Below are 25,697 nucleotides of genomic sequence, written 5' to 3' on the forward strand. Positions count from 1 at the left end.
AAATTCTTTTAATGTAGTTTTTTTATATTTGATTTCCTAGATGGATGGTGTATGTTTTTTGTTTGTTTTAAGTTTACTGGGAAAACAAACTCCATCATGTTGAATCATATTTGTGGTCCTGGATGGATTATCCACTAAGTTAAAAGATAGGACCTCCAGCTCCATGGCATACTTTCATCATTTGAGTAACTGGTGGTGGTGGTAGTAGCTCTGGTCAAGTGTAGTATCTGCCCTGTTGTAGGTAGTTGCCCTATATGTGGATCAGCAACTTGAGTGGGATGCAAAACACACATGCATAACTGTTTGCTAGACAGTATAGGAATATTTGGAATCCAAGAATTTCTACACTATAGTAGTGTGAGCTAGTAGTTATGGATACCATAGTTAAGCACAGACATGACCCATTCATTCTAAAAGACAGTGAGGTTAAGTGAGACTTGCCATATTAGAGATCTGGGGTCTAGTCCCCGCTCTGCCAGAAGTGACTTTGTTAAACCTCTATGCCCTCTCATCTTATAAATAAATGTATGCTATTTGTTTGCCACCAGGCAAGACTTCATACCCATACCATAACGATTACAAAGTACTAACACCTGTCTGGAGAAGCTGAGACCTGAACTCATGATCTTCTGGTTTCCCAACCCTGTAAATCTTCCTCTGTGCCAAAGTGGGAGATGGTTGCTGCATTTCTTCTTTCTTCTCCACCCTCTTCCCCAGAAAAAATCCCCCAAACCCTCCAGAGGTATAGCTCTGCTTTGCCTGCCGCAGGCTCAGTGGTGATTTGGAGCATGCTCAATGCAGGTGGTAGCTAGGGTACACTGTGGGTTGAAGCATGTTCAGTGCAAATGTCATGTTTGGTAGTAAGATGCTCAAGCTTTACTGCATGTGATAGGTTTCATGGGATAGCAAAAAGTGCTCCTCTGACACCAGGACTATTCCCCTGCTAAATTTCAGTCTAAAGCGGGGGTCTGCAACCTTTGAGAAGTGATGTGCCAAGTCTTTGTTTGTTTACTGTAATTTAAGGTTTTGCGTGCCAGTAATACATTTCACGTTTACAGGGGCCGGCGGACAGAACTCCAGACTGGCAGCGGGCTGAGTGGGGCTGGCAGTGGGCTAAGCTGCTGGCCCCACTTAGCCCGCTGCCGGCCTGGGGTTCCGTTCATCCAGGCAGGCAGCGGGCTGAGCGGGGCTGTCAACAGGGTGCCACTAAAAATCATCTCATGTGCCACAGGTTGCCCCGACCTCTGCTCTAAAGCACGGAAGAACGGGAGCTAAAAAAAAACCCCAAAAAACTACACCTGTTTGAATATCACTTTCAGAAGTGACAGGAGTTTTCAATGAAACCTTAAAAATAAATAAGTCTTGAGGCAGAGAGCAACTGTGGAAAAGTCTAGTCAAATGGTTAAACTTTGATAAACTTTTAAGCAACTGAAAGGGAGGACTTAAAATGGAAACTGGTAATTATAACCACAGCATTGCTATAAACTCCTCTTCTAGTATTGGATCTCCAGGACCAGAGTTGGTCTGTTAGCAGGTGCAGAGACAGCTGCTGACTCTTTGCCATAGCTGCTGGAAGTGCGAAGGTTTCGCTTCTCCTTCCAGCACATTCATGGCTCCTTATGCTAGTCAGAACCTTTCAGAACAAGCAAAAGAAGAATCCAGATATATCCATGATATATATTGTGCTTATTATGTGTACATGCCAAGATGGGGAACTGTTTAGAGTATTTTGAGATAGGTAAAGCAATCCACAGGCCTTTTACTTGTTTGTAAGGAGTTTTGCCATGTGAACTCTGAAGTGTGTGACTTAAAACTGGATGACTAGTGTATGCTGTAGAAGGTTGCAGCTTGGTCTGGTTCCATCAAACTGATGCAAGTTGCAACGGTAAAATTCTCGATGAAGACACACCCACTGAATTGCATAGGAGTTGCACTATTGCTAGATTGCTGGGCCCAGAACTTTCTATTTAGTAACCATTTGGTCATTTTTTATTTTTTCCCGTTCTGTGTCTTCATGTCCACTCAAAGATCTTGTTGCCCCGTTTATGTAGTCCTCCCACTCTTGCATCTTTTACCTCCCCCTTCCCTTCACTTGGAATGACATCTGTTACGATGCACTAAGCATCCAACACAGTCCTCCTTCAGATCTCTTAAAAGTTCAGTAATGTTTTTTTCTGACCAGCTGCATTTATATATTCTTGCCCGATCATATTCTGAATTTAAAACTTTAACAACCTGTTCCTCACATTCTTTCGTTTACATATTAGTTTCTTTAAAAAAAAAAAAAAAAAAATCTACCTATGACCTGAGACAGCAAGAAGTCATACAGACGGCTTTGGAGGTGTCTTTTAATACAAGATCAGGGTTTGTGTATTTCTAAGAGAAAGGACCTTATTTTGTAGAAAGGTGGTCATTTTGGAACATAAGCAAAACAATTTTCCAGTTTCTGCTTTTGTTTCCTTAACATTGTTTCCATGCTTCCTCAGCAAGAAAGCATCATGAGTATAGGCATGTAACTGCAGCAGAGTATTAGGATTGTTAGATTTTTAGGTTTGTGAACTTGGAGTGTATTCCTATTAATGGTTCTAAAGCTGGGACATGCATTGTTGAATCTTGTTTCTTGAATAAATTCTACGGACACAGCAGGGTTTGTTTACCTTCTAATGTAAATGAGTGCCAAAAAAAAAGATGCACAAGCCGCAAATGTGTCTCCTGATATGAGAGTAGCAAGATAATTCCCTGACCAACCAACTCCCCCCCTTCCCCTCCAAGATGCTACTTTTCTGTGTGCGCGCACGTGCTCTAGAAAATTTTGAGGGCTCTTGAAAAGAACATTGACACACACGAATGAAGTACAGTCATATCTTATAGCTATCCATGCCATCTACCATATAATAGAAGTTCCCCCAATAAAAATCAGATTATTCTGCTATGTAATGTGCACATTCATGTACTTTTCAATATTCTGCATGCAAACAGGACCAAGTGCAGAAAAATTGTTTATAGGTGTCCAGCTCCCAACAACCAACGCATAGGTAGGTATAATTTTAGGCCTCACAATCTCAAAATGTGCCTAAGCAAATACACTGCATATACACTTGCATAGGCAAGCATCTCATACTTTTTTCAATTTATTTATAATATATTCCAATATACTTTATTTGTAGCAAGAAACATACATTGTTATTGAAATTTGAGCTAGTTAAGACAATGGATTTTCAGTGAATTGATGAAAACCTTACACTTGGCTTCATAAGTTTTCACAGCTGAATCTTTTTTTCATGTGTTTTTAATGCCCCACTTCTATGTTCTTATTTTCTTTAAGGTGGCCTATGTAACTGCCAACTTAATTTTGTAAATGCAGCTTGAATATTAATACACTTTGTTAGCTCAAAAATAATTCCCCTGAAAATCAGTAGCTGATTAAAAAGTTCAGATAGAATTTTTAAATTATAATAAAAGCAGAAAACAAATTAAGCAACTCAGTGTAAATTTTGTCATTGATTTGCACTCTAAGTAGAAAGCTCTGAGATGATGACGAGTGTTGTGCCCTGTCAGCTAAGGGGACAGGTTTTGTATTTGAATGACTAATGGAGGGAGGATAATGAGGAAAATTCAGAGTTAGGCGAGCAGCAAGCATTACTATGAATTTCGTGCCTTCTTCCACCCCCACTTAGAACAAAATCAAAATAACTTTCCGATAATGAAGTTGATAGAATCCACTGTATAAAACTTTATATATTCTACAATCAAAAGAAATGATTGGGTTTTTTTGTTTTGTTTTTTTTAATTATGGCTTAGGTTGTTGAATTTTACTGTTCAGGAGATATATTTATAAAATGCAAGTGGGGCAGTACAAACAAGTTAGAATTATCCCGTAAAAAGTAAAGAGTAAGCCATCCTCCTTTAATTACTGTGGTCTTAACTTCAAAAGAACATTGCTGTTTAAACATAAACTTTAGTTTAAAGGGATGTACTCAGCTTGAACATTACATTTTTATGAAATATTTCTGCCTACTGTACTTATAAGTACGTGTAATATTACTATAACTGAAGGGAATTAGTGAAAGTATTGATCTTCATTTGTCTGTGTATATGAGCACCTTGTGTCTAGTTAGTTTAGCTGTTCAGCTTCAATAGTCAGGTTCTCCCTTGCTGACGAATCCCTTACAAATATAAATAGGGAAGCAGCAAAACTTATTTTTCTTTAAAAAAAAAAATATTTTAAAAAGTTTTAGGGTTTACTATTTAAAAAGTGTTCTGTCTGAAATTACATTTTTAAAAAGTCAATTAAACTGATGTTAATATTCCTTTAAATATTTAAAAGTAAAGCTCTTTATACAATTAATCTGGTATCAAAGCAGAAGGAAAACTTGATTTTAATTTCTAGGATTCATGAAGGGGCCATTAGATCATTTAGTCTGACCTGTATATCAAAGCAATTAAATTTCACCATAATCTCTGTATTAATGTCAATAACTTGATTGGCTAAAGCATATCTAGAAAGGCTTCCAGTCTTGGTGATATCAAGAGATGATGACTCTACTACTCCCTTTTGGAGTTTGTTCCAATGGATAATTGCCCTAACTGTTTAAAAACTTGTCTCTACCCTCCCCATTTGACTGTCTGGCTTCAGCTTCCAGCTTGTTACGCTTCTTTCCACTATAGCACCGTATATTGTATTCCAGTGAAGGTACTTAACTTGATTACAGTTTATCTTTTTTTTTTATAAGCTAAACATACTGAGTTCTTTAAGTTTCTCAGACCGGATGTACACTGCAAAGTTTTGTTAACATAGCTGTGTTGGTCAGGCTTGTGTGAAAACACATTCCCCAGCAGGCATATCTATGCCAGCAAAACCGCTAGTTTAGACGTAGCTGTGCAGATGGAAGAGTGCTTCTGTTAGCATAGACCAGGGGTCGGCAACCTACGGCACGCTGCCTGCTGGTGAGAGGAGGAGGGGCCGGAAAGCGCCACGCTGGGGGAAGAAGCAGGGGAGGAGGTAAGCTTGGCTGCGGCAGGACCAAGCTTCTGCCTCCTGCCCCGGCAGGGGAGAGCAGTATGTGTGCGGGGGTCCTGGTCCCCCGCTCCACTCAGCCCACCGCTCTCCCCTGCGGGGGCAGGAGACAGAAGCTTGGCCCTGTGGCAGCCAAGTTTCCCTCCTCCCCTGCTTTTTCCCACAGCTTGGTGCATTCTGGCCCCTCCTCCTCCCTCTCCCTGCTGGGATGGCCCTTGCGAGGGAGAGGGGGAAGAGCGGCAGGCTGCACACAGCTCCGTAGAGCAGGCAGAGAGAGGTAGGGATGGGCCTGGGGGAAAGGGGTGGAACAGAGCATATCCCTCCCAGCCCCCTGCCATGAGCCGCGCAGGGCAGGGGGCTGGGAGCACCCCCACGAGCCGAGCACCCCAGCCTTCTGCCCTGCACCCCCCACACCTCCCAGCCTTCTGCCCTGACCTCGAGTGCCCCCAACTCCTAGCCTTCTGCCCTGCACCTCCACACACACCCCTGCCTTCTGCCCTGACCTCGAGTGCCCCCAACTCCCAGCCTTCTGCCCTGCACCTCCACACACACCCCAGCCCTCTGCCCTGACCTCGAGTCGCCCTGCTCAGCCCACTGCAGGTCTAGGTGAACAGAACCCCAGGCTGGCAGCGGGCTGAGCAGGCTGGCGGCGTAAGATCAGCATTTTCATTTAATTTTAAATGAAGCTTCTTAAACATTTTGAAAACCTTGTTTACTTTACATACAACAATAGTTTAGTTATATAATATAGACTTATAGAGAGAGACCTTCTAAAAAACGTTAAAATGGATTACCGGCACACGAAACCTTAAATTAAAGAGAATAAATGAAGACTCGGCACACTGCTTCTGAAAGGTTGCCTACCCCTGGCATAGACAATGTCGTTCAGGGTGGTGGTTTCACTAAGGCCTGGTCTACACTAGAAGATTAGGTCAGTTTAAAAATCCACACCCCTGAGTGACATTGTTAAGCCAGCCTAAGTCACCATATAGACACCAATAGGTCAATGGAACAATTCTTCCATCAACCTAGCTACCACTTCTCAAAGAGGTGGATTACCTACACCAAAGGGAAAGTGCCTCCTGTTGGCATAGGTACTGTCTACACTGAAGTACTACAACTGTGTGGATGTAGTGTTTTAAGTTTAGACAAGCCCTAAAATGACAGAAAAATGACTTCCATTGGTATAAGCCGCGTATACCCTGGGGGCCTCTGCCAGTATAGCTATACCAACGAAGTATTTGTAGTGTAGAGAAGGCCTCACTTTAAGGCATTTTTCCAGCCTCCGTATCAATTTAGTCTCTTCTATTAACCCTCTCCAATTTTCAACATCCTTTTCTCATGTCATAGTTTTAACTATATGCAGTATTCTAGTATTGGCCTCACCAATGCCATATACAAAGGTAAAATCACTTCCTGTTCCTACTTCCCTGTTTTTATATCCAAGGATCATGTTACCCCTATGTGCCACAGCATGGATCTGGGACCTCATATTCAATCACACGTCAACTGTGACCCGTGGCTCCTTTTCAGAATGTCTGCTTTCCAGGGTACAGTCGCTCTATTGTTGGTATTACCTGCATTCCTTGTTCCTGAATGTGTAATTTTGCATTTGGCTGTATTTGTTTGAATAGGCCAAGTTTACCAAGTGATTCAGAGTGCTTTGACTAGCCTGTCCTCATTATTTACCAATCTGCCAATATTTGTCATCTGCAAATCAGCAGTGACTTTTAGATTTACTTTCAGATGATCTGGTGATGAAAATGTTGACTAGAACCAGGTCTAGTACCAGTCTCTGTGGAATCTCACTAGAAACACTCCCATCCAGTTGTTCTTCCTTACCCAGCTCGTTTCAAATGAACATTTTTCAGTATATACTAGCACAGGTGGCTGAGATATCATCCTTCCTCTGAGGTGGTCTTTTATGGCTTATGCACAATTCTGGGAGTAAGGAGATCTAATTTAGATTCTGTTCCCAGCATCTCCACAAAACTCTCATCTGACCTCTAATTCATGTAATTCTTCTGTGCCTCATTTTTTCTCAGCTGTGCTTAAAATAAAAAGAAACAAAACATACTTGTCTGCTTTACACAAATGTTGTAAGGCGTAATGTTTTCTACAGTACTTCTGATATTCTTGAAAGGGGAAGGTGCTTTAGAAGTGCAAATAACTGTCAATTTTACCTAAAAAGCTTTGTTTTCAGGTACTTTAAGTGGTAAAAAATGCTTCCTACTATAAAAACTCATCTGATGTTGACTCACCACAATGGGTTCAGCTTTAAGGGAAAACAAATTTTCTCATTTTAAATGATAGGATTGTTCAGTTTTGGGGTTCTGGTAGTGGATTATGTAAATCTTTATGTAAAATCTGTTTTAGACTTTACATCATATGGAAACCAGCTGTTCATGATCTGTCTGACTATTCATACTATACTTATCACTGAAAATATTCGCTGTCTAAAAATTAGAGGACTGACTCTTGTTTAGTGTTGCTCTAGGACCTGACAGTTTATATCCTTTGCACACGTGAGCATTGTGGCTGGTTTTTTTTTATCGTGCACTATAATAAGCCCCATTTATTAAAATGGACCAACTTCTCTGTTGCTGTAAAATGTCTTTGTTTAGAGTTACTACTTAATTGAGTATTCAGATACATTTATAGGTCATGCATGTAGAAAACTTTGTTATAGTTTCTTCCTTAAGTTGATTAATTAAAATTAATTTTACTCTCTTAACATAGAGGTGGAAGTGATACATAAATTAAAAAAAAATTATCTGCCAGGCTTTCTCCAAGTCATGATAAAACAGTTATGCATGCTATTTAAATATAATTTTTTTTTGTTGGGCCCTGTTTCTTTTCTTTTTTTTTTTTTTTTTACAACTGCAAACAAAATATGAATGTATATATGCAGTTATAAAACTTCCCCAGTCTGTCAACAATTCCATGATCAGATTATTTTAATCTTGCATTTAAATCACCTTGCTTGATCAGTAAATCAGTCCTCACAGAGAGAGCCACAACACGTCATTCGTGGTGATCTAGCCAGTGCTTCAGCCACCTGCTGGCCAGGCTGTCACTAGCACTGGACCCCCGATCGGCATAGCACTCCACAGCACAGAACCCTTGAGCTCAAGCGATCCGCCAGCCTCAGCTTCCCAAGTATCTGGGATTACAGGCACATGCCACCACGCCTGGAGGTTTAAATAGCTTAAATAAATGTAAATGTTAATACAAGTATTATATTAGGGGGGATCTGGGCAGTTATACATAAGAACTTTGATATACAACTTGACCTAATCTAGGCAATAAGTGACTGTGGTTTTGTTTTTTGTTGGCATATGTTTTGAGGTTGCATTTTTAGCAAATTCAATTAGATTATTAATCAAAGGCCTAAGAAACGTTTTTTTTTTTTTTTTTGCATGTAGTGAAAAGAATGAAATTTGGGGGGGGGTGTCTCAGGCATCATGTTAATATCTCCATAACCCACACTTTTAGTTTACCTCAGAAAGTAGCTATCTAGTCTGTGGGCCTAATACATATGTCTGATCATCAGGTGTCACAAGCAGTGGCTGATGTACTGTATTACATATACAGAAGAGATGTAAAAATGTTAGGAATACAAAACTAAGTGTATGCTAACAGACCATAAGCATTTCCAAAGTAACTTACTGTAAACTTGTAGATAGGAATTCACATTTTCCTGATTTCATTGCACTTCTGTGTTGGGCTGCTTTATTGTCTTATGTTCATGTGACCATGAAAGACTTTATTGGAAACAATTCTTCCATCTGCAATCAGTTAAAATTAGGCAGATCTAGCGCCACATGATTAAACACAGGAAAAATGTTGTTTTGATACCTAAGCTTCAAGCACACTGGCCGGCCACGTTTGCGGCACTTGCAGCGGCATTGGGAGCAGTGCATTATGAATAGCTATCCCAGCATGCAAGTGACTGCAATGTGCTTTTCAAACAGGAGTGGGGTGGGGGTGGAGTGTGACAGGGAGTGTGTTGTGTGTATGTGGGGGGAGAGAGAGGGTTTTTAGGGTGCTGAGTGTCCGCATGCTGTCTTGTAAGTTCAGACCCTGCTCCCCCCTGCCCCTCTCTCTCTCGCTCAAAGCAAACAGTAAATGTTTGCTTTTTCTCAGAACTGATAAGCAGCTGGCGTCTCAGAAATGGAGCTTTGAAAGGGCATTTCTGCATTCTGCACCCCATTTCACAACAATGGTGAGTGGCCACTTACGGGGATTATGGGAAGTTTCCGGAGGCTGATCACAGCGCAGTAACACAACACCTCGTTCACACTGGCACCACAGCGCTCCGGGGGGGGGGGGCGCAGCAAACTTTATTCCACTCACCGAGGTAGAGTACCAGCAGCGCTGTAGCCGCGGAATCAGAGTGCTCTACGTTCCTTGCCAGTGTGGATGGGGAGTGAGCTAGGGCGCCTGGGGTTGCTTTATTGCGCTGTAACTTGCAAGTGTAGCTAAGGCCAGAGAGTGTTGCTGTTCTTCCTCCCCACACCTCACTCCAGGTGCTATAGATTTTCTTTAAGTCATGTACGCCCAGCCCATTCTCAGTTCCGCACCTCAGGGTCAGCAGTGCTCTTGGTGCATGCTCTGAGGGCTGGTCTACACTATAAAGCTTTGTCGGCAAAAGTTATGCCGCTTTAATTAAAGCGCTGTAATTAAAAGCGCTGTTGCATGTCCACACGAGATCCTTATGTCAGCGGAGTGCAAGAGCTGTTAGTGTGGATGCATCGGCACAGAGAGCAGTTGTAGCTATCCCACTGTGCAACTGGCCGCAGGGTCTTCGGGAAGGGTTTGCAGTGCCTAATGGGGCAGGTACAGCGTTACATGATGTAGGTTTCTTAATCCCATCCTTCCAGGTACATCCCAGTACAGGTCTGTCGCATCTTACGCTGGGGGTTACGTTCCGCAGTCAGCGTGTAAAGCGAAAATCGCATATAGTCAAAATGACATTGAGTGTAATGGTGGGCGGAGTCGCCCACACTACAGGTACAGTATTAAAATTGTTTTTCTTTTTTTGTTTTTTGTTTTGCTGACCACGTAAAGCTGAAATCGCGCAAAGATGCGACAGACCTGTAGATTGTCAGCCGCTTTTTCAACTGCAGTGTGGGGGTGAGGGAGAGGAGAGTGGTGTGTTTGGGGCAGGGGAGAGAGCAGGCTGACTGACCTATGCTGAGGTGGGGGACACCCCCGCACGTCAGCCCCAGGCAGTGCTCTGCGCAGTCTCTCCCGAAGCAGCCTGCCTTGCCTGCCTATGGTTCTGTGGTTACCTCCGTGTTCTCCCAAAGCCTCCTCAGCTGCTGGGAGCAGCATCCTGAGCAGCTCTGTGAGCTCTCCATGCCGAGGAATGTTAAAGCAGCACAGCAGTCCCATCCCCCTCCTTCCCTTCCCTGCAGCAGCCGTCTGCCTGCCGTTCCTAGTGCAGGACAGAGTAGGAGCATTCCTTCCACGTGAATGATTTGCTCTTTGCTCCCCAAAGGGAGCAGCATGCCCAGCTGTCAGATACTTCCCGAGCTTTGAGAGGGGAGGGGCGTATGCCTGAAGGCAGCAGAGATCAAAACAGTGAGCAGAGCAGTCACGGCATGCATCCTGGGGTACTGAGGGAAGCCAGTTCTGTCGACAAAACAAACAGCAGTGTCTACACTGATGCTTTGTTGCTTTAACTTCGCAGCAAAAATCTTTATGCCTCTCATTGAGGTGGTTTTATTTTATCTGCAAAACAACAGAGTTTTGCCGCCAAAAGTAGCTTTATAGTGTGTACATCTCTCCTGTTTTGTTGGCAAAAGGTATCTTTTGCCGACAAAACTTTGTAGTGTAGACAAGGCCTAAGCTTACGATACAGAGGGGCAGGCTTCCTAGATCCTGGCTCACATGTGAGTACAGAGCAGGGCTCAGACCCCTGCAGTAAGTGAGCAAGCTCACCCCAAACCTGGCTCACATGATGGAGGTGGGGTCAGGCACCCACAGATGGAGAGGGTCCAGGGCCCCTCCAGATCCTGACACACGTGGTAGGGTAGGGAGCAGGGCTCAGACTCCCCTGGGGGACAGATTACACGTTACCTGAGAGGGATGGGGAGAGGGGCTCAGAACCCCTGCCAAAAGGCAAGCCCCTGTTTCCCCCCCCCCCAATGTGGCTCACATGAAGGGCCATGAGGAGGGTTAGACCCCAATAGATAGCCGGGGTCCCCAGATCTTGGCATACGCATAGGGGGAGGGGTGAGCTGAGGCACTCCTGGAGAGGAAAGGCCCCTCCATATCCCAGCTCACATAGGGGATAGGGAGAGGGGCTTAAGACTCCCCAGATCCTGGCATGCACGAGTAGAATGTGGGGCTGACGGGTGTCCCTGTCCTTTACTTCCCCATTTACTGCCTGCCAGCCACCCGAGTCCTCCAATCCCTCACCCATCCCCAATTATCTTTTTCCCCTTGGTGAAGCCCTAAACTTCTGACCCCTATTCTGCCCCTTCCCCACTTCTCTACCTCTTAAAATGCCTCTCCCCTGCGACCAGCAATGTTCATGTCTGATTTTTTTTCAAAAATACCTTGATTACATTCTCCTAAAATAATTATTTTCTGTACCTATATTGGTATAGAATATAATAGTTTGTGGTTAGTAGTTTTAGATGTCAAAGAATAATACTCTAAATTCTGTTTTTAACTTGAAAATTAATATCCTGTTACTGTTATACTGAATAGTGAGAAAACTCAGACGTTCATTTGGTGCCCTAATATTCCAGTGCATGAGCAAACATTCATTTAACTTTTTTTCTGTTTAAATCTCCAACAGAACATACTTAGAATGACATAAAAGATCAGTTTTTAACTAAAGCTTGCACACTCTTAGTTCCAGGATACACATCCAGCAGCTCTGTTAACCTAAGATGTTAGCATGTTGTCTTTTCTATCCCATTTGCTGATGCAGTTCAGTTATTGGCCATATGCTAGGTAGTATGCTATTGTGTCTAGTGTTTGCTTGATGTTTAGTTGTTTGTAGAGTGTAATGTGATGTAAAGCAGGATTTCCAGACCTCTGAGTTGTGACCCTGAGGGAGGAAAGTTTTTTCCATCTTTCAGCAGCCCAGTCCTAATTCTGCTCTGGCTGATTTTATTTATTTATTTATTTATTTATTTATTTAAATAGCCTTTGACCTGCAACCAGAGGTTGCTATCAGCCTGCTATGCTGGGCAGTACATATTTTTTTCTAATGCAGGGTATATCTCTGGGGATCAGCAATTTTGTCTAAGCCCCAAACCTGTTCAATTTCTTGCACAAGCATTGGGACATAGCAACTGAGGCCTGGTCTATATTAGGAAATTAGATAAGTATAACTACGTTGCACAAATTCACAGCAACACAGTTAAACAGACCTAGCCCCTGGTATAGACAGCAGTAGGTTGACAGGACACTTCAGTCAATCTACCTAGCACCTCTTGGGGAGGTGGAGTACTTATACATTGGGAGAACCCCTCTTGTTGGCATAGGTAGTGTCCTCACTGCTGCAGGAGCTTAGCTTTGTAAGTGTAGACAAGCCCTTAGCCACTAATTTACTAAATCAACTAAAAATATACCTATTTGTAAATACTTTTGTTCATTTTTAGGAACTATCTTGAGACTTTTTTTCTCCAGTACTTTATTCAAACTCTTGTACTTTCTCACGTTTGCAAATACTCAAACATTGAGTCACTTTAAATGGCAAATGTTTGAATCATGAAATAGTACAAAAATACAATTCTGTGCTCTCAATTAATGCATGTTAAAGTGTGTGTTCTTTCTGTAGTTGCTAATTAGCTAATTCCAGAGTAAAAAAATACATGGGGTATGTAGTTGATTCAGTTATAATTTAATTTTAGTATCTCATGGTCTTTATTTGACAGTAAATTTTTGTATCATCAAAAGGAATAATCTTCACAAACTTTATATTTAACTTCTACTGAGAAAATTCTAATGAGAAGTTATTGAAAGGGTTACTCTACTGTGGTAAAATTGTAATTCTGACAAAGCCAGAGATACTTAATTCTAGAATACTTGAGTAAGGGGCCTGCCTTTTAGAAGAGCTGAGCTTCCACAATTTCCGTTGGCTCTAGTGAGAATGTTGGGTGCTTCTCAGCTCTGAATATCAAACCACTTTATTAGATGTCTAAATATGGATTTAGAGGCTTAAAGCATTTTTCAAATCTGAGTTTCTATAATTAAGAGGAAGGATGGTCTTGAACTGGGATGTAGGAGCTGACTGTCACAGATTTCCTTTGACCTTGGGCAAGTTACTTGGTTTGTGTCTTACCTACTTCACAGGTGTTGGGAGAGCAGTTACTAATGTTTGAGGAACTCTGATATTACGGGGTTGTGGGTAGATTTGTTCTTGAAAGTAGTATCAGAAAATTGAGGTATGGTTGGATATAAGACAAAATGATGCATCATACTGTTAAGATACAAGTCTAAAATGTATCAACTTTCTTTGCCAATGACAGAGACTTGCCATGAGGTGCTGAAGCCTTGTTTCACCGATTTGGAGAGACTGGACCTAAATGGCGCAGCATGACTTTGCTCCAGCCTGGCTTAATTTTCCTACTCCGCCATCATCAACAAAGGTACCTTTTCTGGAGTCCTTCTGAATATACAAGGATAGCCTAAGAAATTTTAAAAAGTAGCCTCTATTATACTTGTAAAGATATTTATTTTTAGCACCCTCCGTTGGTGTACTTGTTTTGTCATTATGAAGTAGCAACTTCGAGTGAAAAAGCCAGGTTTCTGGCATCACTGAAATCTACTCTAGTGTTCAGCCTTTTATATCTGAGTTTTCTCTTTCATAACAATGACCGTTGCATAGTAATCATGTGACTTCAAATTCCCCTGATGTAAAGTCATTAAATAATTAAAAAAAAAAAAGTAAGGTGGAATGTATTCTGTGGACCTTGCACCCTTTATTTACAGGCTGCTTTCCATGTTATGGTCTTTATGCAATGTTCAATACTGGATTTAGGATGAGAACATAAAATTTAGGAACAGGAAGGTTTATTAGTCTAAATATAACCACATCTTCCATTTCTGATCCTAACTTCCAGATTTCTGTATAGGCAGCCACGTACGCAGAGCAGTCACTAAGGTAGCTCTTAGTTTGAAACCAAAAGTACAGATTAGCAAGAGGTACAGATCCAGATCTCTCACCTTCTAATTGCTTATAAACAAGATCTTTATTTAGTATTTTGATACGGCAGATTTGAACTCTTCTCTGATGCTTTATGGTGAGCTATAGTGTCAAGGTCCTTCAGATTCCAGGACCTTCAAGCTCCTATGGTGTCAATTAATTTCTAATTATGGTTTTTATAAAGAAAATAGATCCTCAGGAATTCAAACACCCTGGATTTGGAGAAAGTTTGATAGCGACTTTGCGGCTTGTGAACATCTCTATCTAATGCTACAAGTATGATCACTTAAACTAGATGTGTTTAGCGTAGGTTCTGTTTAAGCTCTTTTTGAAGAACCAAAGCTTTTTTCACCAGTACCTGTTGGCAGTACTTTTTTTCTAGCTAATGCATCATTGTCAGAAACCTCTTTACTTAATAGCTAACCTGAGTACTAATACAAAATGCATTTAGCACTGGGAGAACCCAACACCAAGAAGTCAGGATTCTGTGAACATTGTCTGAATATGCATGATCCATGTTCCAGCTAGGCTAAATGTGACCTGACCTATTGCTGGGAATTTCTATTTGAGGATGATAGATTGTTATTGTCTTTCCCTCTGCCCGCACACCCCCCTCCCCCCAGCTGCCCCTCCCGACCTCTCTGCCCCCCCCGCCCCCCCCAAAGAAACCAACAACAGTTCAGTAAAGAATTTTTTATACCTAAGCAGGAAAACTTTAATGATTTTTGCAAGACTACCGTATTACTTCATATTAAGCAACAAGCTTTCGTCTCCCATGTTGTTGAATATCAGTTTTGTTTCTCTTTGCTGGAAGAATGGAGTGCCAGATAACGTCTCAATTTTCAGATATTAACAATAGAGATCCTGATGATTACAAAACGGTTACTTTTGTCTCCAACACAAGCTTGACAGTGCGTTAGTGCCATCGTGTGGTGAAAATGTGAACTGCCTGACTTAGTATATGCACAAATTAATTTCAACAAATTAGAAACTTATTGTTTGAACTTGTATATTAAATCTTTATAGCTTTATAACTTTTTTTACATGGGACTGACCGTTTCTTTTAAATAAAAGGGTCATTAATATTTAGCCAGTTAAGGAGTTTATTGTTAAAACACACTGCAGAGTTAATTGCACAGCTAAAGGAACTTTTGAGCTATTTGGAGAAGCATATTGAGTTTATATTTACTCCTTACTTGTCTTTAGATGAACCAGGTTGTCTCTCAGCCAAGCTCTATTATCTGATAGCTACTGTCCATTTAATAATTTGAGTAGAGGCTTGTGACTCTCATATACATTACCACATTCTTTATTTGAATGCCAAGGGTGAAAGGCCCAATGGACAGAAAAAAATCAAATTCCTTTAACTAAGTTCAGTTAAATGCAGTATTACAAGCTCTCTGTGTGAATGTATAAATGAGACATGAAGCTGCCTTCTACAATTGCTGTGTCTGCCTGTACTGGTTATCAGTAATGCAACAAATGCAGCTCCCCCTGGTGATGAAAAGATATTTCCTGGCAGGCTGTTCCAAGGTTCAGTTTATAATTCTGGAAGCAGAATAGTTTTCTTGCTTTCCCAAACATTTTTAACATTATCCCTCAGCTATGGCTTTTTATTGGTTGTAATGTTTCACCAATAAATAGGACACCTGTATTGTTTAGAGGTCACATGGGGGAGGGGAGCAGCAGAGTTCCCCTCCACTTGAGACTCCAGAATGAGGATGTACTTTTTCAGATTTTATGGTGAATGCTTGCTGGGCTTCGGTCTCGCTTACTGAGGTTTGAATACACTTGTGAGCTTTATTGGGCTCCTTAGTGGAGCTCAGATGCCCTGCTTGGCCATGGCTGCTTCTTGACTGGGGGGAAGAAACAAAAATTGGTGGTATTCTCCCATCCCTAGCCACTTGTGGTACCAAAACAAGTAGCTACTCAGGGTAGATTGTAGATCTTCATTAGATCCTCCCTCTCCTTTCCTTTAACATTTTAGAACTATTTTTTTCAGCCTGTCTGCAGACTCTGACATCTTTGCATTGGTTACGCTTGGTTCAGGTTTTCAAGGTTTGTGGCACAACCATAACAGCTAGACCAGTGGTCCCCAACCCGTCGATCGCAATCGACTGGTCGATCCTGGGGACTCTCCCACTGATCGCGATCTTCAGTGATGTAGCAGGGCAAGGATGGCCCTAGAGGGACGGACGACAGGGTTTCTCGGTGCGTTGCTCCTGCCTGCAAGCACTACCCCCATAGTTCCCATTGGCTGAGAATAGGGAACTGTGACCAATGGGAGCTTTGGGGGCGGTGCCTGCAAAGAGGGGCAGCGCTCAGAGCCACATGTCGCCCAGCTGCCATCCCAGAGGCCGCAGAGGGGCATTGGCCCTTTCCAGGAGTGGCATGGGGCCAGGGTAGGCAGGCAATTTGCCTTAGCCTCGATGCGCCACCAACCGGGAGCTGCCTACAGTAAGTGCTGTCTGGCGGGAGGCCGTACCCCCAACCCTGAGCCCCCTCCTGGAACCAGCACCCCATACCACCTCCTGCACCCAGAATCCCCTTCTGTACCCCAGCCCTGACCACTCCCCTTGGAGCCAGCACCCCGTACCCCCTCCTGCATCCAAACACTCTGCCCCAGCCCAGAGCCCCCTCCTGCACCTCTCACAGAGCTTGCATCCGTCATCCCCTCCTGCACCCCTGCCTCAGCCCAGAGCCTCCTCCCACATTGCGAATCCCTTGGCCCCAGCCCAGAGCCCGCACCCCCTCACGAACCCCAATCCTCTGCCCCAGCCTGGTGAAAGTGAGTGAGGGTGGGGGAGACCGGGGGGCATGGAGTGGGTGGAGATTTGGGGAAGGGGCGGGGTAGATCCTGGGTTGCCCTTAAATTCAAAAAGTGATCTTGGGTGTAAAAAGGTTGGAGACCACTGAGCTAGACACTACATTTAATTGAAAGTTGATTCTGGGGAATAGAATGGTTAATACAGTGCACAAGATAAGTGTATGGTTGTGTGGGAGGTGAATGTATGCATCTAGGTGGTTCCAAAAAAAGTTTGATCATCATTGGCTTGATTGAATTTCACTGTTTTCAGGCAAGCTTGAAGTGAGTTTTGAGAGAGTATTTTAAGGAAAACAGGGAGGAAGCATTGTAGGTGGTGTTGGGAAGGGAGTTCCAGGTTTGAATTTGAAACTTTTCTAGAAAAACTCCAAACTTCAAAACTTGGTCGTGGCTGCCTCTATTGTTTACTTGACTAAAGAAAATTAAAGCTTGTTGCCAATATTAGCAGTTTTGGATTTGAATTTCAGAAAGTTAGGCATGCAGAAATGTGGACAGTTGTGCTTCTGATTTTTAGTCAGCAAACTAGTTACTTGCACAAAAAATTACCAGTTTTGTGTGGAGCTACCCAAATTGCCTTAGAATCATAGAATATCAGGGTTGGAAAGGACCTCAGGAGGTCATCTAGTCCAACCCCCTGCTCAAAGCAGGACCAGTCCCCAACTAAATCATCCCAGCCAGGGCTTTGTCAAGCCTGACCTTAAAAACCTTTAAGGGTATGTCTTCGGCGGGCAGAGATCGGTTCAGTGGGGATCGATTTATCGCGTCTAGTCTAGACGCGATAAACCGATCCTCGAGCACTCTCCCGTTGACTCCTGCACTCCAGCTCGACGAGAGGCACAGGCAGAGTCGACGGGGGAGCGGCAGCAGTCGACTCACTGCGGTGAAGACACCACAGTGAGTTGATCTAAGTACGTCTACTTCAGCTATGTTATTCACATAGCTAAAGTTGCGTAACTTAGATAGATTCCCCTCTCTCCCCCCCCCCCCCCACCTCCCTAGGTAATCCATTCCAGTCCTTCACCACCCTCCTAGTGAAAAAGTTTCCTAATATCCAACCTAAACCTCCCCCACTGCAACTTGAGACCGTTACTCCTTGTTCTATCATCTGCTACCACTGAGAACAGTCTAGATCATCCTCTTTGGAACCCCCTTTCAGGTGGTTGAAAGCAGCTATCAAATCCCCCCTCATTCTTCTCTTCTGTAGACTAAACAATCCCAGTTCCCTCAGCCTCTCCTCGTAAATCATGTGCTCCAGCCCCCTATTCATTTTTGTTGCCCTCTGCTGGACTCTTTCTAATGTTTCCACATCCTTCTTGTAGTGTGGGGCCTAAAACTGGACACAGTCCTCCAGATGAGGAATGACAGTTGGGTAATCTGATTGAGAACATAATAGCATGCATGCAAGAGTGTGCCTAGAGACCTCTGATTCTGGAGGCTTAAAGTACAGTGTCCAAAGAGGTGGCCCCAAACAGAACATCACCTCCATATTGGTGCACATAACAAAATTCATGTGGCAGGGTGGAGCTGAGGGGGCTCAGGGCTGTGGCAGAGGGTTGGGGTGCTGGGGGCTGAGGGTGCAGGCTCTGGGGTGGGGCCAAGATGAGGGGGCCAGGGCTGGGGCAGAGGGTTGGGATGCAGGGGGGTGAGGGGTCCAGCTGGGGGGTTGGGCTCTGTGGTGGGGCTGGGGATGAGGGGATTGGGTTGCAGGCTGCCCTGGGGCTATGGTGCAGAGAGAGGACTCCCCACAGCTCTCTCTCTCTCCCCGCAGCAGCACCTGAGCTGGGGGGGAGAGGCACCTCCTCCCCCTAGCTGCAGCAGGTCTAGGCTGGGACTGGTTGGGGCTGGGAGAGGGGCACCTGAGGGTGGTGCTCCCACTCTTGCATCACTGTTGGGAGCATCACAAGTAGCTTCTACAGCCACCATCAGGCAGAGGGTAAGAGTCTGCTCTATGCAATGGGCCAGCACAAACCTGGGCATCACCTGAGCCCTACCCACGTCTGGGTGCTTCCAGATGTGCAGCCCCTTGGGGTCAGTGGCTGTGCGCTGTGCTGGATGGTGAGTGTTTGCAGGATCAAGGCCTTATTAGTGACAGTTCACAGAACAGGGCTGGAAAGTGCAACCCGAAGGCACTGTGATGCCTGCGCTATTCCGCTGACAGGCTGCAACCTTGGGCTGGGCTGGGCCTGTCAGGTACTGCCCCTCTCAAGAACAGCGTGGAGCAGCACTGCCTCCCACCAATGCTGGCTGGAACCTCTGCAGAGCGAGGGGCAGCCTGCGCTCCCTCCTGCTCCTTCCGTTTGGGACAGGAAAAAAGGTCCAATATTGGGATTTCTGGGGGGGGGGACAGTCCGATTTCTCTAAGCTCTAGTCCCTCCCCCAAGAATTCCACAACGATGTCTCCACCCCTGCTTAAAGCCATATTCCAGGCCAGATGGGGAGTTGCTATGGGCAGGGGAGAGGCGCCCCTCCCCTGGCTGCCGCAGATCTGGGCCTGGGACCAGGTTGGGGTTGTGGGAAGGGCGCTCCTCCCCCAGCTGCGGCAGGTCCTGAGCTGGGTTGGGGCCGGGGAAGGGGTGCCTCTCCCTGCTGCGGCAGGTCTGGGGCTGGGGGAGAGGCATCTGTTTCTGCCCCAGCCCTGAGCACCTGTGCGGCACAGCCGCACAGCTTAGAGCAGTGGTTCTCAAACTTTTGTACCGGTGACCCCTTTACATAGCCTCTGAGTGTGACCCCACCTTATAAATTAAAAACACTTTTTATATATTTAACACCATTATAAATGCTGGAGGCAAAGCGGGGTTTGGGGTGGAGGCTGACAGCTCGCGACCCCCCCATGTAAGAACCTTGTGACCCCCTGAGAGGTTCCGACCCCCAGTTTGAGAATCCCTGGCTTAGAGGGAATTTAGCCAATCAGATTGTCTCCTCTCAAATGAGGAAGTGGAATCTTTAGCGGAACTGATCCTCTCCACTGTACAATAACAAACCAATGGCTCTACCCTCCTTTTTCCCCCCACTCTTTTTTCCTCCCAAGAGGAATGTAGGGAGGGTAATTCCACCTTTCCTATACTAGCTGCAATTTGTAGAAAAATTCTGCCAGTGTGTTCTTGTATAACACCTTGCATGAAGAAATAAGTGTGGTGTTATAAAAAGACATGGCAACCTTGTTCAGGCACCCTTTAATGGGTTGAATTTTGTATGAAGTTCTAAAAAGTAATTTAACTGCCTCCCCTGTGTTGGATGTTTTGTCTGTTCCACTATAACACAGTAGACTGCCATAAACATTTATTTTAAAAACAGTGCTACTGCTTTCAGTGTCTCACTCTTACAGTCTAGCACTGAATAAAAATAACTTCGAAATTTCCTCACTGACACTTCTTTACGCATCTGAGATGTCACTCTGCCACTTATTATAATTTTATCAGAAATTAATGTCTTGTAAAAACGAGTGAGCAAAATTAAAAACCTAAAATTTTTCTGTGCAGTCTGCGTAGGCGCTAAACTTCTAAAGCATGGCATTAACGATGCATGGCAAACCCATCATCATTGTTTAGTGGGTATTGTGCTGCTCCCATAACGTGTTTTAAAAATGTACACAAATGTTCCTTAACCTGACTTTCCAAGTATCTGTGGTATATGAAAACTTCTCTTTTTACTTTTATTGCAAAAAGTGTATACTTGCCCACCGCCTAACACTGTGGCTGCATTCTGTTAGATGCGTAAGAAGTTTTAGGTACACAGATAATGGATTGAACCGCTGAAAATGTCAAGGGGAAAATAAATTTCTGGCTCCCTTTTTTATTTTATTGTTTTTAATTTTTTTTTTCTGTTTCTGAATAGTTCAACTCAATTTAAAAAAAAGTCCTTTATTTTTAGGAGGCCATGTTAGTAAAATGCTGTCATGTTAAATCAGCCAATCAAAGAAGCAGCATAGCTAAGTAGAAGTAGTAGCAAAGATAAATGATGTAATGCATACTCCTACTCATTCTGTTGAGGAATGAGCTGTCACAGGTCAGGGCAATGCTACCTATATTCCCCCTTTGTGGTTAACCAAGGGAGCCCACTTTTAGGCTTCTGGCTGCAGTTCTCTCTCTTGGGCACAGACCTGCTTGTGTCTCCCTCTTGACCAGGGTTTTTCCAGGCTGCACAATTCCTTGACTGAGCTGTGATATCCTCAGCAAGCCAGGCTGCCTGAACAGGCCAATGTCTGTGCTTTACTTTCTCTTCAAAGAGTACGAACAGTGTAATTGCCAGCAGTCACAAGTTACCACGCAGCTCTTCCTGAGTAAGCACATTTATTCTTAAGGTGAAACCATTACAGAGAAAACATATGAAAGAACCTACACACATGCTAGAAAGCTTACCAGAGGTCATTTCCAATGCCAACCTTGGTCTCGGGTAGGTGTTAGTCTTCCAAAACCCACCACTGGGTTTCCCCCATGCTTACAAGTCCATAGCTGTCTCAGACTCAGAACACCATGAATAGTTTAGTCTTTCCTTTATACACTTTGGGGGTTTGATCTTGGCCTCATGTAGCAGGTGATCAGCAGACAATGGGCCATTCCTCAGAGCATAGCTTCTTGCATAGGCTAGGTTCTTGCATAATCAAACGTGAAGAATTTGCGTTCACCTCCCCCCTAGATATTCCCCAGGAAAACCACTTAACACTTTTTAATTCGAAAGTCCATTGTTCAGTACCACTTTTGAACCTCCAGGTCTCACATCTGTTACATTTTCCCCTTGAGAGGTTACATACAATCCCGGCCTACAATAATAGATAAATCATTCATTTAATACAATGTGCCCCAAAGATACTTAAACTTAATTCAGTAAGATTTCCCAAGTATATTTGAGAAAACTGCCATATCTGTCATGTGAGTGTTAGTAAAATCATTGGTTTGGCTTACTTGAATACTTTCAATTTAAAGCAGTTTTCTAGTGCTCTTTACTGGAATCAAAAAACTTAAAAATCTTTGCTCATTCTCCCTTCTAGTTTATCTGGGATCTGCCATAATACATGGCCTATGGTGAATTGAGAGAGAGGTTAAAGAAACTTCCTGTTGTCAACTTTCCCATAAGTTTTTATTTTGCTTCTCATAACCAAAAGTGCTTGTTTTATTGGATCCTAACAGACTATTCTGTTTTGTTTCTCACAAAATTGGGTGACTGGGCAACAGAATGGCAGCTGAAATTCAATGTTGATAAATGCAAAGTAATTCACATTGGAAAACATAATCCCAACTATATATATAAAATGATGGGGTTTAAATTAGCTGTTACCACTCAAAGATCTTGGAGTCATTGTGGATAGTTTTTTGAAAACATACACTCAATGTGCAGCGGCAGTCAAAACTAACACAATGTTGGGAATCATTAGAAACGGATAGATAATAAGATAGAAAATATCATATTGCGTCTATAAATCCATGGTATGCCCACATCTTGAATACTGCATGCAGATGTGGTTGCCCCATCTCAAAGACCAATACTGGAATTGGAAAAGGGCAACAAAAATGATTAGGGGTATGGAACTTCTTCTATATGAGGTGAGATTAATAAGACTGGGACTCTTCAGCTTGGAAAAGAGATGACTAACGGGGGATATGATCAAGATGTATAAAATCATGACTGGTGTGGAGAAAGTAAATAAGGAAGTGTTGTTTACTCCTCATAACACAAGAACTAGGGATCACCAAATGAAATTAATAGGCAGCAGGTTTAAAACAAACAAGAGGAAGTATATTTTCACACAGTACAGAGTCAACCTGTGGAACTCCTTGCCAGAGGATGTTGTGAAGGCCTAGACTATAACAGGGCATCCAATGAAGTAGGTTTTAGCCCACGAAAGCTTATTCCCAAATAAATTTGTTTGTCTCTAAGGTGCCACAAGTACTCCAGGGTTCAAAAAGGAACTGGATAAGTTCAGTAGGCCCATTAATGGCTATTAGCCAGGATGGGCAGGGATGGTGTCTCTAGCCTTTGTTTGCCAAAAGCTGGGAATGGGTAATGGGATGAATCACTTGATGATTAGCTGTTCTGTTCATTCCCTCTGAAGCACCTGGCATTGGCCACTGTCGGAACACAGGATACTGGGCTAGATGGAGCTTTGGTCTGACCCAGTATGGCCGTTCTTACGTTCATTAATGTACTCTTTGTACTCATTTCCAGTCATCACTGAATTTTGAAAAGCATTCTGAAAATTTATCATGGACAGAGAATCGTTATGAAGCAAACCGCAGACGACACAACTCTTCAGATGGGTTTGATCCTAGTATTGGACGTCCTAATGGAGGTATAATTTTGTTTCTAAATAACATCTCAGTTGGTGCTGTGTGTTTATAAGCTTTTTTTATAGAGCTTTAATGTCTTTTACTACTCCTGGGGGAATTCTGCGCCACTGCGCATGTGCAGCATTTGTCCCCCGCAGATTTGACTTTGACAGGGAAGCGAAGGGAAGCCACAAGAGTGGTCATGCCACCTACCCAGCAGTATGTTTTGGGTGCCCAGGGCAGCTGTCAGAGAGATAAATCACTGTGGGGCGGGGGATGGGACTGGGGAAGACCTGGCTGGTGGCTCCTACACTGCGCCAGGTTCAGCTGCTAGTCCTGGCTGGGCTGGGACTTCCTCTTCCCCAGCATGGCATCTGGGGCCATGTCAGACCCACCCCGAGGTTTCTCCCCAGCTGTAGGAAACTCTGCAAACTACTCCCTGTGCTTCCTGAACCCATTGCTCCTCAGCTGCAGAGGGAGGGATCCCTATAGAGGGAGCTGCTCCCCCATCCAGCCAACCCCCTTGCATCCAGACCCCCTCATATCCAGATCCTCCTCCTGACAAACCCCACTCCCTCTGCACTCGGAACCCCTCCCTGCCCCCATGAGCAACCCGGATCCCCACCCGACCGAGCCCCAACCAGCTGACCCTGGATCCCCACCCCACTCCCCCAGCATCTGGACCCCCCCGACTGAGACTTCCGTTCACAGACTCCTCTGCCAAGCTCCATCTTCTCCTACCGGCCCCCATCCAGACCTCCATGCAGAGCCCCAACCACTTTCACCTGGACCCTCCTGCAGAGTCCCATTATTGTTGCACCTAGAACCCCCAATAAGCCCCTGTGCATCCAGATCTCCCCTCCCCCCCCATACCCGAATCCCCCACTGAGCCGCCTGTACCCAGATTGCCACACACAGAACCCTATCAACCCACACCTGGATCCTCCACACATTAAGCCCCTCCCCACCTGTATCCTGTCTTGCTGAGCCTCCCTGCCCATACCTGGTGCACTTGACATGGAGGGGCAGGGCTCTAGAGTGTTTCTGGGGCAGGCCCAGTCCTTGTGTTGTGTCAGGGTTGCGTGCAGCCTCACCACTGAATCTGTGTCCCAGAGTGGAGCTGCACAGTGATCTCCAATCTCTGTGCAGCCAGTGGCCTGTGCTCCCCAATGCCATGCTGGAGCCTCCACATTTATTTGACAAATAACATTTGCAGAATTTTAAAATATTGTGTGCAGAATTTTAAATGTTTTGTCGAGGAATTCCCACAGGAGTATTTTACCTATAGACATTCTGTCCTTTCTTAATATGCAAACACTGAATGCTTTAGCGTTGGAAGGCTGAATCTCTAGGACAATGGAGAATGGAAGCAATCAGGGCCAGTTCTAGGCACTAGCCCACCAAGCTTGTGCTTGGGGCGGCACCTGAAGGGGGGCGGCGTGGTGCGGTGCTCCGGCCGCCGGGGAGAGCGGAGAGCCCTGGCCGGGGCTCGTCACCCTCCCCTGCTGCACTGGGGGGGTGGCAGGAGGCTTTTTTGCCTGGGGCGGCAAAAAAACCAGAGCCGGCCCTGGAAGCAATACAAGGGGTATGTGGTACAAGAGCAATTCTTTCAGGACAGGTAGGATGGCCCAGGGTTGGTTAGAGCAGTGTGCCACTGCGTGCACTGTATTGCTCTTTTGAAAAGGAGCAGTATTAATACCCAGCGAGTGTATGCTGTAGACAGCAACATATACATGGGCAAACAGGAGAGGGGCCTGACAATATTTAATTGTCAGACCAAGCTCGTTTGGGGCCATCTATTTCCTGTCTTGCTCTGAAACTGAGCTCGTCTCCTTAGTACAGGGTAGAGATCCTACTCTACTGCCTGTATGAGTGAAAAGAAACTCGCTATTCTATCAGATCCAGAATGAGCATAGAATGGTATTTGGTTCATTCATGATTTTTAACTTTCTGTATCAATTTTGCAATGTAGAAATTCTTTCAAAACTGCTTGTAATTACATTTTTTTTTTTAATTTAAAAATCTAAGGACACTTTGGGAGAAAAGAGAAAAATGGTTGGCGTTCACAAGGCAGGAATGGGACAGAAAACATACACCATCGTGGGGGAGGATACCATAGTGGAGGTTCCCGCTCTCGTACCAGCACTTTCCACTCTGGAAAAAGCCAAGGACTGCTGCATGAAAATAATGTACCTGACAATGAAACTGGGAAAAAGGAAGACAAGGAAGAACCCAAGCAATTTGAGGCTGAGGATTTTGTAAGTTACTTGTAATTATAATCAAGGTTTCATTGTTTCTGCAAGTGCCATTTTGTCCATTATGCAAGCTACTTCATGAGATTTCACCAGTTACAGCTCATCTTATACAGAGATCACCCTTTCCATAGGTAAGAGGGCATTGGTGGTTTGTCCATTAACTTGTTTC

General features: G+C 44.1%; 1 protein-coding gene across 6 annotated transcripts in view; it reads left to right on the forward strand.

Moving 5' to 3' along the window:
- The window catches only part of GPBP1 (GC-rich promoter binding protein 1), a 61,017-nt gene that overhangs the window by 19,482 nt on the left and 15,838 nt on the right, over nucleotides 1–25,697 (forward strand). For 4 of the 6 annotated variants that reach the window (XM_065598993.1, XM_005306606.5, XM_065598995.1 and 1 more), the window contains exons 4-6: nucleotides 13,510–13,629; nucleotides 23,173–23,296; nucleotides 25,302–25,531. In XM_065598993.1, the coding sequence (XP_065455065.1) occupies nucleotides 13,567–13,629; nucleotides 23,173–23,296; nucleotides 25,302–25,531 (417 nt within the window). In that variant the 5' untranslated portion in view covers nucleotides 13,510–13,566. Of the gene's footprint in view, nucleotides 1–13,509; nucleotides 13,630–23,172; nucleotides 23,297–25,301; nucleotides 25,660–25,697 lie in introns of all 6 variants that reach the window. The other 2 variants (XM_042857543.2, XM_065598996.1) reach the window with 1 other exon arrangement.

The sequence above is a fragment of the Chrysemys picta genome, chromosome 6, assembly GCF_011386835.1.
Source record: "Chrysemys picta bellii isolate R12L10 chromosome 6, ASM1138683v2, whole genome shotgun sequence".
In the NCBI taxonomy this organism is placed as follows: domain Eukaryota; kingdom Metazoa; phylum Chordata; order Testudines; family Emydidae; genus Chrysemys; species Chrysemys picta.